Source organism: Malania oleifera, chromosome 12 (assembly GCF_029873635.1).
Source record: "Malania oleifera isolate guangnan ecotype guangnan chromosome 12, ASM2987363v1, whole genome shotgun sequence".
NCBI lineage: Eukaryota > Viridiplantae > Streptophyta > Magnoliopsida > Santalales > Ximeniaceae > Malania > Malania oleifera.
The window spans coordinates 37584493-37601527 of record NC_080428.1 but is presented as its reverse complement, the minus strand read 5'-3'; the positions used below and the strand labels follow the sequence as shown (position 1 = coordinate 37601527).

Genomic DNA, 17035 nt, shown 5'->3' with positions numbered 1-17035 from the left:
AACAATTTGTAGATTCAAGACCAATCATGCTCATTGCTCAATTTTTCATTCTTATCATGCTCAACATGCTCAAATATTATTTTTCACTATCATGCCATCATGCTCAACATGCTCAAATACTATCATGTTCAACATGCTCAACATTCAATATCATGCTCTCAATCAAGGCAAAATTTTTGCTCCAAATACTACTCCCCTTTTTGACATTAATAAAAAAGGTAAACATTTAAATGAACATATGATCACACACTTCTTAATCATGCCAAAATTCAATATCATATTTCATATTGGGCATTCTTATTTCATATGTGTTGTGATATCTTGGAATTTTCAATCATGCATATGGTGCTCAACATTCATATTTGTGAAGAAAAACTTAAAAAAAAAACATTTTTCATGCATAATGCATCATTCAAATGACAATATTACCAGTGCTCATAATTATGTTGTATTGTTTAAAAATCAAGTGATATATTCATGGATACCAATATACATCTTAGATATTCATATTGATGTTTTATCATGCACTTCTCAGAGATGCTGATTTTTCATTTATTCATGTGATCATAAGCATACATGGTCAAGATCTTTTAAAAAAAAAACATGTTTCATACTTAATACCTTAGATTTTCAAAATACAAATTTCAAGATGCCAATTTTTCAAACATCCACATGTAGCATGCTGCATATCACATATCATGAGTCTATTTTACAAGCAACGAGGAAAGCAATCCAAGTTAAGTGTTGTATTATACAACGCATCAAAGTACACGCCAAAAAAAACTTAGATCACACAAAGAAACAGACCCTAGGTCAGTTAACTGACACTTTAAAGTTTCACAAACAAGCCTAGGGTTACTTTATCAGTTAGTAGGCTAACCTTAGTGTCAGTTGGCTGGCTGGTCTCTGTTCCAAAAGAAAAACACTTCAGTTAGTCGGCTGACCTTAGAGTCAGTTGGTTGACTGTAGATTTTTCTTTAAGCCTTGCTCTTTTAGTTTGTTTCTGTAGTAGACAAATACTTATGCAAAGAGCTTAATTTGCTTGATTTTCTTTTCATATGAACTCCAAAATTTGCTTTGCAAAACTTAATGTTTTCTAACTTAAACCATGTACGATTCATTCATTGATTTAGGCCAACAATTTTCATTAGTTTTAATATGATTATTAGGCTTTTTAAAACTCATCTTTTCATATCAACCAGTTCAATATCCTAGTAGAAGATGTGTTTAAGTTTTTTTCCTAGTATGTAAAAGGAATGCCTAACATCTATGGAGTCCTTAATTTTTGAACTTGACTTTTATCTTGGTACCCATATTTTCTTAGGTATTGATGTTTTAACAGGAGAATTTTCTTTTACTTTCCATACTTGTTTAATTTTCACATCTTTCCTCTTTAATGGACATTCAAACTTTATATGTCCCTTCTTCTTACATAGGTAGCATATAGTGTGAGTATAGGCATTAGAAGAGGTGCTAGCATAATGTTTTGAGGCTTTTGTAAAGTATCCCATATAGAGATTCTTTTTTCTTTTATTCTTAGTTCCATTAAATCCTATGCCTTCTTTGTTTAGGGACATTCTTTGTGATCCAATTATTTTATCAAAATTTTCTTTCCCTATAGTAAAATTGTAAATGACATTTTCTTTATCTTCAATTTGTCTTTTGAGATCATTTATCTATATATCTTTCTTTCCATCAACATTTGCTTGAGATTTCACTATTTCTTGAGAAAAGTTATTGATTTTACTTTTTAATTCAGAAATGTATATGTCTTTCTCAATTTGCATAGAAGTTTGGAGTCTTAGATCTTCTGTTTCTTTCAACAATTTTTCATTTTTGCGTTCTAACTTCTTGATTTTCAAATCTTTTTCATTTTTAGCAAAATTTTTAGCTTCTAACTCTTTTATAACTCATTCATTCTTGTTTTTCAATGATGTGTATCATTTAGTCACATTAACTAACATCTTATGAACTTTGAAAAAATCATTTTATAGTTCTTCATAAGATGACATATTCTCATTATCATCAGATTCATTAGATGAACCACTGTCATATTCATTATCTGATTTGGATGAGGAACAATGTTCTTCATCGTTGTCCCATGCCATATAAGAAACCTCTTGGTTACTTGATTCATCATCAGAGCTACTTGTATCTAGATTATCCCAAGTGGCTTTCATTGCCTTTTTCTTTTTGGAATCCTTCTAGAGTAGTGGGCATTTCGGCTTTATATGCCCACCTTTATTGCAATTAGAACATGTAGGAATTTTATTTATTGATTTCTTCTTGCTAATTTCTTCTTTATCAGATTCGGAGTTTTGGTTTCTTCTTTTGAATTTGTTTTTCCTTCTAAGAATTTTTGTAAGTTTCTTGGATATGAAGTCTAGTTCATCTTCATCCAACTCTTCTTCACTACTAGAGTTTTCTTTTGAAGCTTTAAATGCTATAGATTCTTGAGCCTTGGTTTACCATTCCTATCATTCATTGACATTTCATATGTGAGTAGAGAACCTATTAGTTCATCTAAAGAAGTGGTTTTAAGGTTCCTACCTTCCGTTATTGTAATAGCTTTCGATTCCCAAATAGGTGGAAGTGCTCTTAGAATTTTGCGGATCATCTCATGTGTGGAATAAGTTTTTTCTAAAGAACTTAGTGAGTTTATGATATGGGTGAACCTAGTGTACATGCTTGTTATACTTTTATTGGAGTTCATCCTAAAAGCTTCTTATTCACTGGTTAACATAACGATTCTACTTTCCCTAACATCTACCGTGCCTTCATAGGTTACTTCCAATTTATCCCAAATCTCTTTGGCTGTTTTACATGCCATTACTCTATTAAATTCATTTGTATCAAGTGCACAGTATAAGGCGTTTATTGCACTTGACTTAATTTGCAACATTTTGTAATTTGGATCATTTAGTTCTTTATCTTTTTTAGGTACTATTTTTCATCAACTAGCTTAGTGGGGATTATATTTCCATTTGTTACAACATTCCATGCCTTCCAGTCCATTATTTGAAGGTATATTCTTATTGGTTACTTCCAAAAGGTGTAATTTATTCCACAAAAAATGGGTGGCCTAGTTAAGGATTGACCCTCACCAAAGGGAGTTACTCTTATTTGTGCCATTTTGATCTTTATATAGCTACTTGTTAGGTTTTGCTATAACTGTGCTCTAGTACCAATTGAAACCTAAGGTGTAGTCCCAAGAGGGGGGGGGGTGAATTGGGTTATTTAAAAATTCTTTTAAACCTCTTCAAGAATTCTTAACTTCTTTTAAGTCTTTTTAATGAATTCTTGTTTTCTTGTTGTTTCATCAAATACACAATAAATATTTTAAAACAAAATTCAATCCATAAATAATCAAAGCAAGGTTCAATCAAACAACCAATTGATTTGCCAATTATAAGCTAACTGCAACATTATTTAGATTTGCAAGATTCAGTACTCTTTGGAAAATAAACACAATCCACTCAATATCAAACTTCAAATCATTCAATCACAATATAGCTTTTGTTGTCAGCCCTAGGTATATCAGTTTGAATCAAGCCTCATATATATAATATTTGTCTTTTAATTTGATATTCAATACAACATCCAATCACTCTTTCAAAATACTTATACCTGAATAAACTTTAAGTTAAAGAGTCTCTGGGTGTTGAATCAATCAATGCACTACTTTACAGTTTCTGCAAAAGATTGATCAACTAACGAACTCCCTTTCGGTTTCCACAATCACAAAAGCAAATTAAGCTTTAAGTTTATTTAATATCTAATTCATGTAGTGTATATAATTCAGATATTTAAAACATCCACACAATTATATATGTACTGAAAATAAAGAGAGTAAGGGAAGTGAGAGTGAGACAAGATTTTTACGAGGTTCGGCTTATACCCAGCTTACATCCACGCCTTTGGCAAACCGCCAAAGGATTCACTAAACCTGTTCCTTTAATGGGTGGAACAATACTTTTACACACTTCTTCAGTAGGCTAGAGTTCGCCTCTGCAAACGATATACCCTCGTTTGGTCACTCCTTTAATTAGGCTAGACCAGTACCTCTCTAAGTGATATCCCCTCGCCTAACCAATGATCCAACAAACGTGGACTCATTACAATCTATAAGAGTACAAGATAAATTCTGCGTACAAAAATACTCTCAAAATTTAGAGCAGGTTGTACAAATTTGAGGTCTAAATTGTACTTCAAAAAACCAAAGCAATATAAAACATGTGAAGCTCTAAAGTTTTAGAAGTCACTCATGCTTTTTAAAAAAAAATTGAATTACAACTTGGAACCAAGTTTTGATATTCTCAATCTACCAAAATTGTAGAATTTCTCTCCGAAAAAAGATGTGAGCAAATGGAAGTCAAGGAGAACTTCAGCGCAAGAAGAACTTCAACGTATTGACTGTTTGATCACTTTTCTTGTGTATTCTATGTCTCATTTTTCATTACCCAAAGAGGTATTTATAGGTTTTTTCAAAGAATAATGTCCTCATTAAATTAGGTAGCATTAAATTATTGAATTAATTTTAAGATTCAAAATTTTTTTAAAAAACAATTTTCTCATTTAATTAGGTAGCAATAAATTATTGAATTAATTTGGAAATTCAAAATTTTTCCAAAGAACAATTTCCTCATTTAATTAGATAGCATTAAATTATTGAATTAACTTTAAAATTCAAAATTTTTCCAAAGAACAATTTCCTCATTTAATTCAATTATTGAATCAAACTCTTCTTTGCTTAATTAATCTTGGAATATTAACTTGTTTAACTTTAAAAAATGTGTTCCAAGACTTAAACTAAGGTCTCTAAGTCTCTTTGCCTAATGAGCTTCAAAATGAAAAAAGAAAAACATATTTTAAGCTCTTTTAACAAGGTGTTTCCTAGTTTCTTTTGATTTATGAGAGCGTCACATATCTAAATAGTATTTGATTTTGAAGTACTTACAACAGTTCTTCTAGTCATGGTCTTCTTTAAGCACTAGTTCCTTCAGCCTCCTTCAGCCTCTCAAGGTTCACTTTTGACTTTAAGTATTGTTTTGGCCTTTAACCTCTTCATTTTTCCCTCATTGACCTCAATATTTTGAGGAGCTTCCACTAGATTGACATTGAACTTCAACATATCAACCGCGAGTGTCCTTTTACCTAAATTAAATCACTCAACACCACATGTTAAAGCATCCTTCATTTTGTTATCATCAAAACAAGATTGAAAAGCCCAGTTAGGCCAACATGTTTCTTATATACACATGACTCATTAGGGCATTGATCAAAACCATAAGATTTAATGTCTTGATCAAAATGGATTCCAAGACCTAGATGCTTGCTTAAGTCCATAAATGGACTTCTTAAGCTTGCACAACATGTGTTGTTGGCCTACTACTGCAAAACCTTCAAGTTGCACCATATAGGTGCACTCATCAAGACTTCAATTAAGGACAGTTCTATTAACATCCATTTTGTAAGAACCCAAACCATGAAATATGGGTTTAATTAAATAAGAGAAGGGTAAAATTGGAATTTGAGCAAGCTTTGTCAATAAAGCCAGATTTCATCAACGAAGGCTTTGTTATGCTCGTTAACGAAGTTCAGAGGCTTGTCAACAAGGAGAAGTCGAGAGATTTTGGGAAACCAGAGATCTCAGGCTCATCGACGAGGTCACCGTCTCGTCGACGAGCTAACTATATGGCCTCGTCGATGAGGACGCCATTCGTCGACGAGGACGCCCGAGTCAAAGCGCTATAAATATCCATTCTTTTGCTTCTAAGATAAGAAATCAAAATATCCTCTCTCCCTCTCTCTCTAGAACTCGAAACGCACTCTCTCTCTCAAGATTTCTTCATCTTTCATCGTCTGATTCAATAATCTGACGTTACCACGAGGATTAGAGAAGGATTCTCTACAAAACCTAAGGATCGGAATCCCGTTTTGGAGATTTTTGGGTTTTGGCTTAAAATCGAGGCAAGGCTCGATTTTCTTTTCTGATTTGGTAGTTTGGTAGAGGACGGAGTTGTGAGTATATTATGTACTGTGTTTTGTAGATTTTTAGGACTCGGTTCACTATTTAGGAGCCGTAGAGTTCAGGATCGGTCTTTTGGGGGAAAGGTAAGGGAATACAGTTTATATTAGTTATTTTTGAAATCGGATTTGATGGAACTGTGGTCCACGGTCCTGTGTGTGTTTTAACTACTCATTTGGGGGAATCTGATGAGTAAAATTATGGGTTTTTCATGTTACAGTTTTGGGAAATAGGGGGTATTGGGTTGCATCCCTAATTTTTTCTAAAAACCATTAGTATATTGTGATTTATACTGTGCATTAGGGATGGTCATGCCTTGACTTTGTTTTAAACTATATGTGATTGGAAAACGTGATTTTCGGATTACCAAATGGGTGTGGTATGTTTGGTTATATGAGCATGCATGAATGTGTTATGTTGAAATGCAATAGGAACTAGGTTCCAAATTGTTCTAGGTACGAAAGAGTGTCTGACTCTATATCCAAGGGAGTGTGTTTATCACCTGCTATGTAGGCAAGAGTATTCGGCTCTATATCTGAGGGCGTGAGCCTATACCAGTTGATCACCGAAGGGTGTGGATCCACCAAATAGTGCCGGTATGATGCCATGGGAGTTTGGGACTAGCCATGGGCTGGTGGCGCCGTATTCGCGGGTTGGCTATGGGCCAACACCGTATGTTGCAGATCGGCTTCAGGCCGAGGGGTGTGATGACACCGTGTAGATCACAGGTGTGCATATGCATGTGTGTGTGTGTGTGTGTGTATGTGTGTGTGTATGCACGGTACTGGAACTATATTGTGAGAATACTGGAATTGCATTAACTGTGTTTATTTTCTGTCATAATAACACTCGAATGCCACACACTAATATAACCTGTGTTTGCCTTACTGAGATGCGTCTCACCGCTGTTGTATGTACATTTTTATAGGTCTTTTGGGTAATCGAAACTAGCGTCCTAGAGTTGGGAGCGTAGTGGCTGGTGTACTACGGGTAGCACTTCGGTAAGTGCTAGGACCTTGGTTTTGCGGATTGTAGTTTTGGGGTATGTTGGCACCCGAATGTACGGTTTTGTATGTAAATGTGGAGCCTGGACTCTATTTTGTTATGTATAGACTCTGGTATGGTATAGTACATGTATAAAATGACATTTTCCACTGTGTATATGATTTGTGAATGGATGTGTATAGGGTGCCTGGTAACTCCACGGGGTTGGACCCTCATTCATTATGTTGTATCGTTGTTATTTGTATGATACAGGGACATGTTATATTACTAATTCACCCCTAGGTCCCATTTCCGGGTCGAAGCGTGATAGCTTAGTACCGGAGCTAATTAGGTTACTAGGTCTTGTAGACTTGGTTAGGTGTAGCTATGCATACATACCAGAGTATAGGAGGAAGGAAATAAGTAAAGTAGGTCGAGGGTTGTTCCATTGCTAGACCGGGATTTATCGGCGGTATTTTGTGTTTTTCTTGGAATGACGATTTTAGTAAAGGTAGGGCAGACCATTGATGACTTTTTTGTTGGTGTGATAGGATAGACCTGGGCCTGACATGATTGTGTGTTTTAATTATTGTGTTAACTATCTGTGATATAGGAGTCCTAACTGATTCATATTTTATTTCAGAATGGAGCCCAAGGATAATAACTTGGGACGTGGTTTTGAGAAGACTGCCAGCGATGAGTCTCCATCAATGCCTCGGGGTTTGACGAGGCAAGTTATGCAGGAAATCGGGCGGAGTGTCAGGGGACGCGAACGTTCCCTTACTGCTATGGGGTGTACCATCGAGAGGTTCACACGTATGCATCCGCCGATGTTTGTAGGGGGACCCAACCCGATAATAGCGGAGGACTGGGTCGAGAGGATCGAGAGGATTTTGGAAGTCCTCCACTCTATAGATGAGTAAAGAGTTCTATACGCTACCTTCCATTTGTCTGGGGAGGCGAGGCGTTGGTGGATTGCCGTGAATCTGTTAGAGAAGCAGAGAGCCGGTGTTTTGGAGATGTCTTGGAGCTGTTTTAAGGAGGTGTTCTTTGAGAGATACTTTCCGGCCTCCACTTATGATGCGAAGGCAGATAAGTTTTATGCTCTGTCATAAGGAGTTATGACGGTGCAGGGGTATGCTGCTCGGTATATCGAGTTGTCCCGCTTTGCGCCGTGTTTGATCTCGAGCAAGTACGAGAAGACTTAGAGGTTCGACAAGGTTTTGAGGAAGGATATTTGCACGTTGGTGGGTATGCTTTGGATCCGTGAGTTTTTGGTTTTGGTAGACAAGGCCACGGTGATCGAGAATGGCATCTGAGAGGATGAGGTGGATCAAGAAACGAAGAAGAGGATAGTACCTTCTGGTTCTCAGTTGGGATCTCTTCAGGGATTATAGAAGAAGTGGAACAAGGGCTCGAGTTACCGTCAGAATACTAGGCACTGGGGTACTTAGGCGAGTCAGATGCAGGATTATTGTACCAGGTACGTCAGGTGGCATGAGGGCGAGTGCCGGTCGTTTGGGGGTAACTGCTACAACTGTGGTCGGTTAGGCCACATGGCTCACGACTGTCATGCACTGAAGAGAGATATGCCTGCATCTAGTAGGAACCAAGGAAGTAATCAGATACCTCGGGGAGCTGTTCAGACGAATACAGCTCCATCTAGAGTATACTCTCTTACTCCAGCGGATGCTGAACATGCAGGGAACGTAGTGACAAGTACCTTATTATTGCTTTCAAATAAAGCTTATGTTTTGTTTGATTTGGGTGCAACCCATTCTTTTGTATCTGTGAGTTTTGTTAAACTGTGTGGGGTTGAGACCCAAGTCATGAACGAGGTATTGTATGTTGCTATGCCATCTGGGAGTGTATCATTCTGTAGAATAATGTTGGAAGACTACCCAGTGGTAATCCAGGGAAAGCTGCTACCAGTGAATCTTGTTGTATACAACATGTCGGGGTTCAATGTTATTTTGGGGATGGATTGATTATTCTCCAGTTATGTCGTGATCGACTGTTATAGGAAGGTAGTAGTGTTTAGACCTCTTGGGGAATATGAGTATGAATTTATGGGATCGTGTGTGCATTCGATGCCACAGATTCTATCAGCATTGCAGGCGAGGAGGCTACTATTGGACGGATGTCAAGGGTACCTAGCTTGTGTAAAGGGATCGCCGCGGGATGAGTTGAGACTTGAGGATATTTGGTTAGTCATTGAGTTCCCGGATGTGTTTCCAGATGATTTACCCGGTTTACCTTCAAATCGTGAGGTGGAGTTTGGGATAGAGTTGCTGCCTGGTAAGACACCGATCTCTAAGGCTCTGTACCAAATGGCTCTAGAAAAACTTCAAAAATTGAAGGAGTAGTTGCAGGAATTATTGGACTGGGGATTCATTCGACCTAGTGTTTCATCCTAGGGAGCTCCAGTATTGTTTGTGAAGAAGAAGGATGGGTCAATGCGAATGTGCATTGATTACCATGAGATTAATAAGATGACTATGAAGAATCGTTATACTTTGCCTCATATTGATGATCTCTTTGAACAGTTGCAGGGGACGTGGGTCTTTTCAAAGATCCACTTGCGGTCAGGATATCATCAGGTGAGGGTTAGATCTAAGGATGTAGCGAAGACTGCTTTCCGAACTAGATATGGTCACTACGAGTTTTTGGTCATGCCTTTTGGGTTAACGAATGCTCTGGAAGTGTTCATGGATCTGATAAATAGGGTTTTCCATGAGTACTTGGATCGGTTCGTGGTGGTGTTCATTGACGACATTTTGGTATACTCAAGGAGTTCAGAAAAGCATGAGAACCATTTGAGGTTGGTGCTATAGATTCTGAGAGAAAGGAAGTTGTATGCCAAGATGAAGAAGTGTGAGTTCTAGTTGAGTCAGGTTGTGTTCTTAGGCCATGTGGTGTCTAAGGGTGGCATCTCAGTTGATCCTAGTAAGATTGAAGCAGTGGTCGACTGGGTAAGACTGAAGAATGTGCAGGAGGTTCAGAGTTTTCTAGGATTAGTGGGTTACTATTGTCAGTTTATAGAGGGTTTCTCTAAATTTTCTGGACCTCTAACACGATTGACTAGGAAAGGGGTGAAGTTTGACTGGATTAGTGATTACGAGTAGTGTTTTTAGGAGTTGAAGCACCGGCTGGTTACTGCTCCGATTTTGACCATTCCTTTGAGAGATGGTGGGTTTGTGATTTATAGTGACGCGTTTCTAAAAGGTTTGGGATGTGTGCTTATACAGTAGGGTAACATAGTAGCATATGCCTCTTGGAGACTTAAGGAGTATGAGAAGAATTTCCCTACGCATGACCTAAAGTTAGTTGCTGTTGTTTATGCCCTGAAGATCTAGCGACACTATTTGTACGGTGTTCAGTGTGAGATTTTCACTGACCACAAAAGCCTCGGGTACTTTTTCATATAGAAGGAGTTGAATATGAGGCAGAGGCGGTGGCTAGAGTTGATCAAGGACTACGATTGCACGATCAGTTATCACCTGGGGAAGGCTAATGTGGTAGCAGATGTGTTGAGTCGGAAGTTAGAGCATGCAGCAGTATTTGCAGTTGTAGCTCAACATCACATCAGACAGGATCTGGAGAGTTCAGGTATATAGTTGGTGCATGGTGATCATCAGGTTTTCATTGCTAGCTTGGTGATCCAACCGACCTTGTTTGAGAGTATAAAAGCCGCGCAGGCTAGTGATGCAAAGTTAGTTGAGATTGTGGAGAAAGTGCAGCAGGGTTTGGCTGCAGATTTTAACATCTTTGAAGGAGGTGTATTAAGGTTTAGGACTAGGCTATATGTTTCGACAATAATGAGATCAGAAGGACGATTCTGGAGGAAGCGCATCGCTCTTTGTATACGGTACATCCTGGTAGTACGAAGATGTATCGTGATTTGCTCGAGACCTTCTGGTGGTCTGGTATGAAGAGGCATATTGCTCAGTTCATGGAGCAATATCTAATGTGTTAGCAGGCGAAAGCTGAACATCAGAGGCCAGCAGGGCTGTTGCAGCCTTTGCCTATTCCGGTGTGGAAAAGGAAGCATATTTCCATGGATTTTGTAACCGAATTGCCGCTAGCACTTCACGGGAAAAATGCTATCTGGGCGATCATGGATAGATTGACGAATCATACCAATGAAGCTTAGCTATCCTCTGAGTAGGTTAGCAGATATGTATGTGCATGAGATTGTGAGAATGCATAGAGTACCAATGTCCATTGTGTCGGATCGAGACCCAAGGTTTACTTCTCGATTGTGGACAAGTTTGCAGGAGGCACTGGGGACGAAGCTTACTTTCAGTACAACGTTCCACCCCCAGACTGATGGACAGTCGAAGAGGACAATACAGATCTTGGAAGATATGTTGCGAGCTTGTGTGTTAGACTTTGGTGGTAGCAGGATACAGTTTATGCCACTAGTAGAGTTCATTTATAATAATAGCTTCCAGGCTAGTATTGGGATAGCACCGTTCGAGGCTTTGTATAGTTGGAGGTGTCGATCTCCTTTGTGTTGGTATGAGGTTGGTGAACTTCAGGTGTTAGGACCTGAACTTGTGCAGTAGGCATCTGAGAATGTGGGTTTGATCCGAGAAAGGATTAAATCAGCTCAAAGTCGGTAGAAGAGTTACGCAGATGTGCGCCGCTGTGAGTTAGAGTTAGAGGTGGGGGGTAAGATATTTCTATGTATCGCTCCGATGAAAGGGGCGATGAGATTTGGGAGGAAAGGCAAGTTGAGCCCAAGGTATATCAGACCATTCGAGGTTCTCAAGCGAGTGGGTCCGGTAGCCTATAGGATTGCACTACCTCCAGCACTCTCGAGGGTCTATGATGTGTTTCACGTGTCCATGTTTAAGAGATACATGTTGGATCCTTCACATGTTATCAGTTATGATGAGTTGGAAATTGGGGATACTTTAGTATATAAGGAGATACCTGTTCAGGTTTTGGACCGTAAAGTTTAGAAGCTTCGTACTAAAGAGATACTGTTAGTGAAGGCATTGTGGCGAAACCACGAGGTTGAGGAAGCTTATTGGGAACTGGAAACGGAAATATGCCGGAAGTATCAACAATTGTTTTGAGTACTTGTACGTCATCCTGCTTTGGGTTAGGATAGGTGGTTAGTCGTCGGGAGTGAGTATATTGTGAACTCTTGAGACAATTTATGTTGTAACCACGGTATTCCTATGCCATAAGTGATGGTATGTATGTATGTGTTATGTTGGGGTTGCGCTATAGTAGTCGCTAGTGTTTCTTTTGAGTATGTGTGAGTGTCTAATTATATGTATGAGTTCATAATAAGAGATTGCAAATTTTGAGGACGAAATTTTTGTAAGGAGGGAAGGTTGTAAGTACCTGAAACGTGAAATATGGGTTTAATTAAATAAGAGAAGGGTAAAATTGGAATTTGAGTAGGCTTCGTTGACGAAGCTAGATTTCGTTCGTGAAGGCTTTGTTATGCTTGTCGAAAAAGTTCAGAGGCTCGTCGACGAGGAGAAGCCGATAGATTTTTGGAAACCAGGGATCTTAGGCTCGTCGACGAGGTCACCGTCTCCTCAACGAGCTGACTATATGGCCTTGTTGATGAGGACGCTTGAGTCAAAGGGATATAAATATCCATCCTTTTGCTTCTAAGCTAAGAAATCTAAATATCCTCTCTCTCTCTCTCTCTCTCTCTCTCTCTCTCTCTCTCTCTCTCTCTCTCTCTAAACTCAAAGGGCACTCTCTCTCGCTAGATTTCTTCGTCGTTCGTCGTCTGATTTGATAATCTGATGTTACCACGAGGATTAGGGAAGGATTCTCTACAAAATTTACGAATCGGAATCCCGTTTCAAAGATTTTTGGGTTTCGGCTTAAAATCGAGGTAAGGCTCAGTTTTCTTTTCTGATCTGGTAGTTTGGTAGAGGATGGAATTGTGAGTATATTTTGTATTGTGTTTTGTAGATTTTGAGGACTCGGTTCGCTATTTAGGAGTCGTAGAGTTTTGGATCGGTCTTTTGGGGGAAAGGTAAGGGAATATAGTTTATATTAGTTATTTTTGAAATTGGATTCGGTGGAACTGTGGTCCATGGTCCTGTGTGTGTTTTGACTACTTATTTAGGGGAATATGACAGGTAAAATTATGGGTTTTTTATGTTACAGTTTTGGAAAAAAGGGGGTATTGGGTTGCATCCTTGGTTTTGCTGAAAACCATTGGTATATTGTGATTTATACTATGGATTAGGGATGGCCGTGCCTTGACTTTGTTTTAAACTGTATATGATTGGAAAACACGATTTTCAGATTACCAAATGGGTGCGGTATGTTTGGTTATATGAGCATGCATGAATGTGTTATGTTGAAATGCAATAGGAACTGGGTTCCAAATTGTTCCAGGTACGAAAGAGTGTTCGGCTTTATATCTGAGGGCGTGAGTTTATCACCTACCATGTAGGCAAGAGTGTCTGGCTCTATATTTGAGGGCGTGAGCCTATACTGGTTGATCACCGAAGGGTGTGGATACACCAAATAGCGCCGGTACGATGCCATGGGAGTCTAGGACTAGCTATGTGCTGGTGGTGCCGTATTCAAAGGTTGGCTATGGGCCAACACCGTATGTTGCACACCGGCTTCGGGCCGAGGGGTGTGATGACATCGTGTAGATCATGGGCATGTATATGCGTGTGTGTGTGTGTGTATGCACGGTACTGGAACTGTATTGTGAGAATACTGGAATTGCATTAACTGTGTTTATTTGCTATCATGATAACACTTGAATGCCACACACTAATATAACCTGTGTTTGCCTTACTAAGATGTGTCTCACCCCTACTGTACGTACATTTTTACAGGTCCTTCAGGTAACCAGAAATAGCATCCTAGAGTTTGGAGCGTAGTGGCTGGTGTACTGTGGGTAACGCTTCGGTAAGTGCTAGGACCTTGGTTTTGCAGGTTGCCATTTTGAGGTATGCTGGCACTCAGAAGTACAATTTTGTATGTAAGTGTGGAGCCTAGACTCCGTTTTATATTGTATAGACTCTGGTATGGTATAGTACATGTATAGAATGACCTTTTCCGCTGTGTATACGATTTTTGAATGGATGTGTATAGGGTGTCTAGTAAGCCCTCGGGGTCGGAGCCTCATTTATTACATTGCATCGTTGTAATTCGTATGATACAAGGATAGGTTAAGTTACTAATTCACCCCTGGGTTCCCATTTCTGGGTTCGGGGCATGACACATTTGCCAAATTTCATATTCAAAATGAGCTGCAATGGATAAGAGAATCCGTCTAGATTTTAGCATGGCAATCGGTGAGAAAGTTTCCTCATAGTTGATTCCCTCTTTCTGAGTAAACCCTTTCGCAACAAGCCTAGCCTTGAAGGTTTCCACCCTCCCGTATGCTCCTCTTTTCTTCTTAAAGATCCACTTGCATTTGATGGGTTTTATCCATTCGGGTGGCTCTACAAGATCCCAGACTTGATTAGACTGCATGGACTCCATCTTCGATTTCATAGCCTTTTGCCAAAGTTTTGCATCTTTATCTTGAAGTGCTTCACAGTGGTTGTTGGGTTCGGTATCCAGTTCATCAGGGATCCTGTCATAAGACTCTCCCAAGAACATATACCAATTAGGATGGTGTACAACCCTCCCACTATGACGAGGCACATTTTGTTGTGTTGATCCTATTCTTTATGCACCATCATTCCGCCCTGGTTGTACAACCGGAGTATTGAAAGGTAGCTACACGTGATGGGTCAGACTCAACTCGAGTTACAATATTCCTCCCACTATGACAAGGCAATAAGATGTTGACAACTCTATCTTGTGGTGGTTCTTCTTGCACTACTGGTATAGCTGGTATATCTCCTCTAAACTCTTCTAAAACAATCCTACTTCTAGGTTTGTGGTTGATTACACAGTCCTCTTCTAAGAATCGAGCATTGGTTGTAACAATGACCTTTTGATCCTTAGGAAAATAAAATAAACCACATTTTGTTCCATTGGGATAGCTAACAAATAAACAGACATCTATCATTGATTCCAACTTATCTATTTTCCTTTTCAGCACACATGCTAGACTACCCCATATCTGAACATGCTGCAAACTAGGTTTGCGCACAATCCACAATTCTATGGGTGTAGTAGGTACTAACTTAGATGGGACTAAGTTCAAAATATAGGCTACTATTTCTAGTGCGTGCCTCCAAAATGAATTAAGAAAATTTGAATAACTCATCATAGATTTGACCATGTCCATAAGAGTCATGTTCCATCTTTCCACTACACCATTCTGTTGTAGCATAGCAAGTGCAGACAATTGGGATTCAATTCCCTCCTCCGATAAGTAATCCATAAATTCTCCTAGGAGGTACTGGCCACCACGATCAGATTGTCTTGATACATATACCTTGATGCTTCTCCTTTTCTACCTTAAATACCTAGAATTTATCAAAGCATTCAGACTTACGGCGCATTAAATAAATATACCCATACCTTGAGTAATCATCAATGAAAGTAACAAAATACTCAAAGCCACCTCTAGCCTGGATATTCAAGGGGCCACACAAATCATAGTGAACCAATTCTAATGCCTCTTTTGCTCTATAGCCCTTGGCCAAAAAGGGCCGCTTGGTCATCTTACTTTCTATGCAGGATTCATAGAGTGGTAGTGCCTCCACTTCTAATGAACCTAATGGTCCATTCTGAACTAGCCTTGAAATCCATCTTAGATTAATATGACCTAGGCATAAGTGTCAAAGATAAGTTTGGTTCAATTCAGAAGATCTCTTTCTCTTACATGGTAGTTTATCAGTGTTATTCAATTTATTTAGTTGCATTGTAGGAGAAATATGATTAATAATATAAAGACCATCCACCAAAGTACCAGAACAAATAAAACATTTATTTAACTTAATAACAACTAATTTATTAAAATAAATGGAATATCCATGATTAACCAACTTGGAAACTAAGATCAAATTCCTTCTAATGGAAGGTACATAAAAAGAGTCTTTCAATACTAAAATCCTATCTCTATCAAAAGAAATGTGAATATATCTTACTATAACTACTGACACTTTTGTGCAATCTCCCAGAAATACGTAAACCTCCCCCACTTAGCTGGTGGATTTGATGGAACCCCTTCAAAGAATTGTAGATATGATTAGGGCTCCCGTATCTATACGCCAGGTACTGGTATATATCACCACTAAACACATTTCAACTACTAGTGAATGAGATGTACCTTTCTTGTTCTATTTGGTGAGATAAATGGAAGATTGTGATTTCCAATGCCCTAACTGCTTGCAGTGAAAACACTTGCCCTTAGGCTTTTTCACTCCATCCTGTGGCCCACGCACTACTAAAGGAGCTCCCTATGGTTTCTGAACCTTTTTTTGTTTTTTTTTTTTTTGGCCTAGAAGAAGAACATTTCTCAGTCATATGAGCAATAGTTGGCTTCCTAATGAGGTCCTCAGTTGCTTGAAGCTCTTTAAGTAGTTCTACTAATGAGTAAAAGAGTTTATTCATGTTGTAGTTGAGGAAAAACTTCTTGAAAGAGTCAAGCAGCGACTGGAGAACGATATCAACTTCGGATTCCCCATCGCTTTCAGCTCCAAGGATCTCTAGCTCATTGAGAAAACCAATCATATTCACAACATGATCCCTTACTGGGGTCCCTTCTGCCATAGTAGTATTCATAAGTTCCTTCATAGCAGTCTACCTAGCAACACGATTTTGATCCCCAAACATTTCTTTGAGGTTCTATATTATATCATAGGCAAAAGGCATAGACTGATGCTGATGTTGTAGAACATTTGACATACATGCCAAAATGTAACATTGTACCTCATCAGCCTTAATCCACTTACTGTAAGCTTGGATTTCCTCATCGGTTGCCCCTTCACTGAGTTTCTATGGACATACCTCTACAAGCACATACTTGTACTCCTATGCAGTCAGTATAATATCCAAGTTCCTTTTCTAGTCAATATAATTAGGTCCAACCAGTTTGTTTTCTTTGAGAATAACAGCCAAGGG

General features: G+C 38.7%; 1 protein-coding gene across 1 annotated transcript; it reads right to left on the bottom strand.

Annotated features, from left to right (window-relative positions):
- Positions 1 to 1988: 1988 nt before the first annotated feature.
- Positions 1989 to 16684, bottom strand: LOC131143882 (uncharacterized). Its single transcript, XM_058092243.1, has 2 exons — positions 16426 to 16684; positions 1989 to 2155 (listed from the first exon to the last, which is right to left on the bottom strand). Exons 1-2 carry the CDS (start codon positions 16682 to 16684, stop codon positions 1989 to 1991), a joined length of 426 nt encoding a protein of 141 aa, XP_057948226.1.
- Between the last annotated feature and the right edge of the window lie 351 nt (positions 16685 to 17035).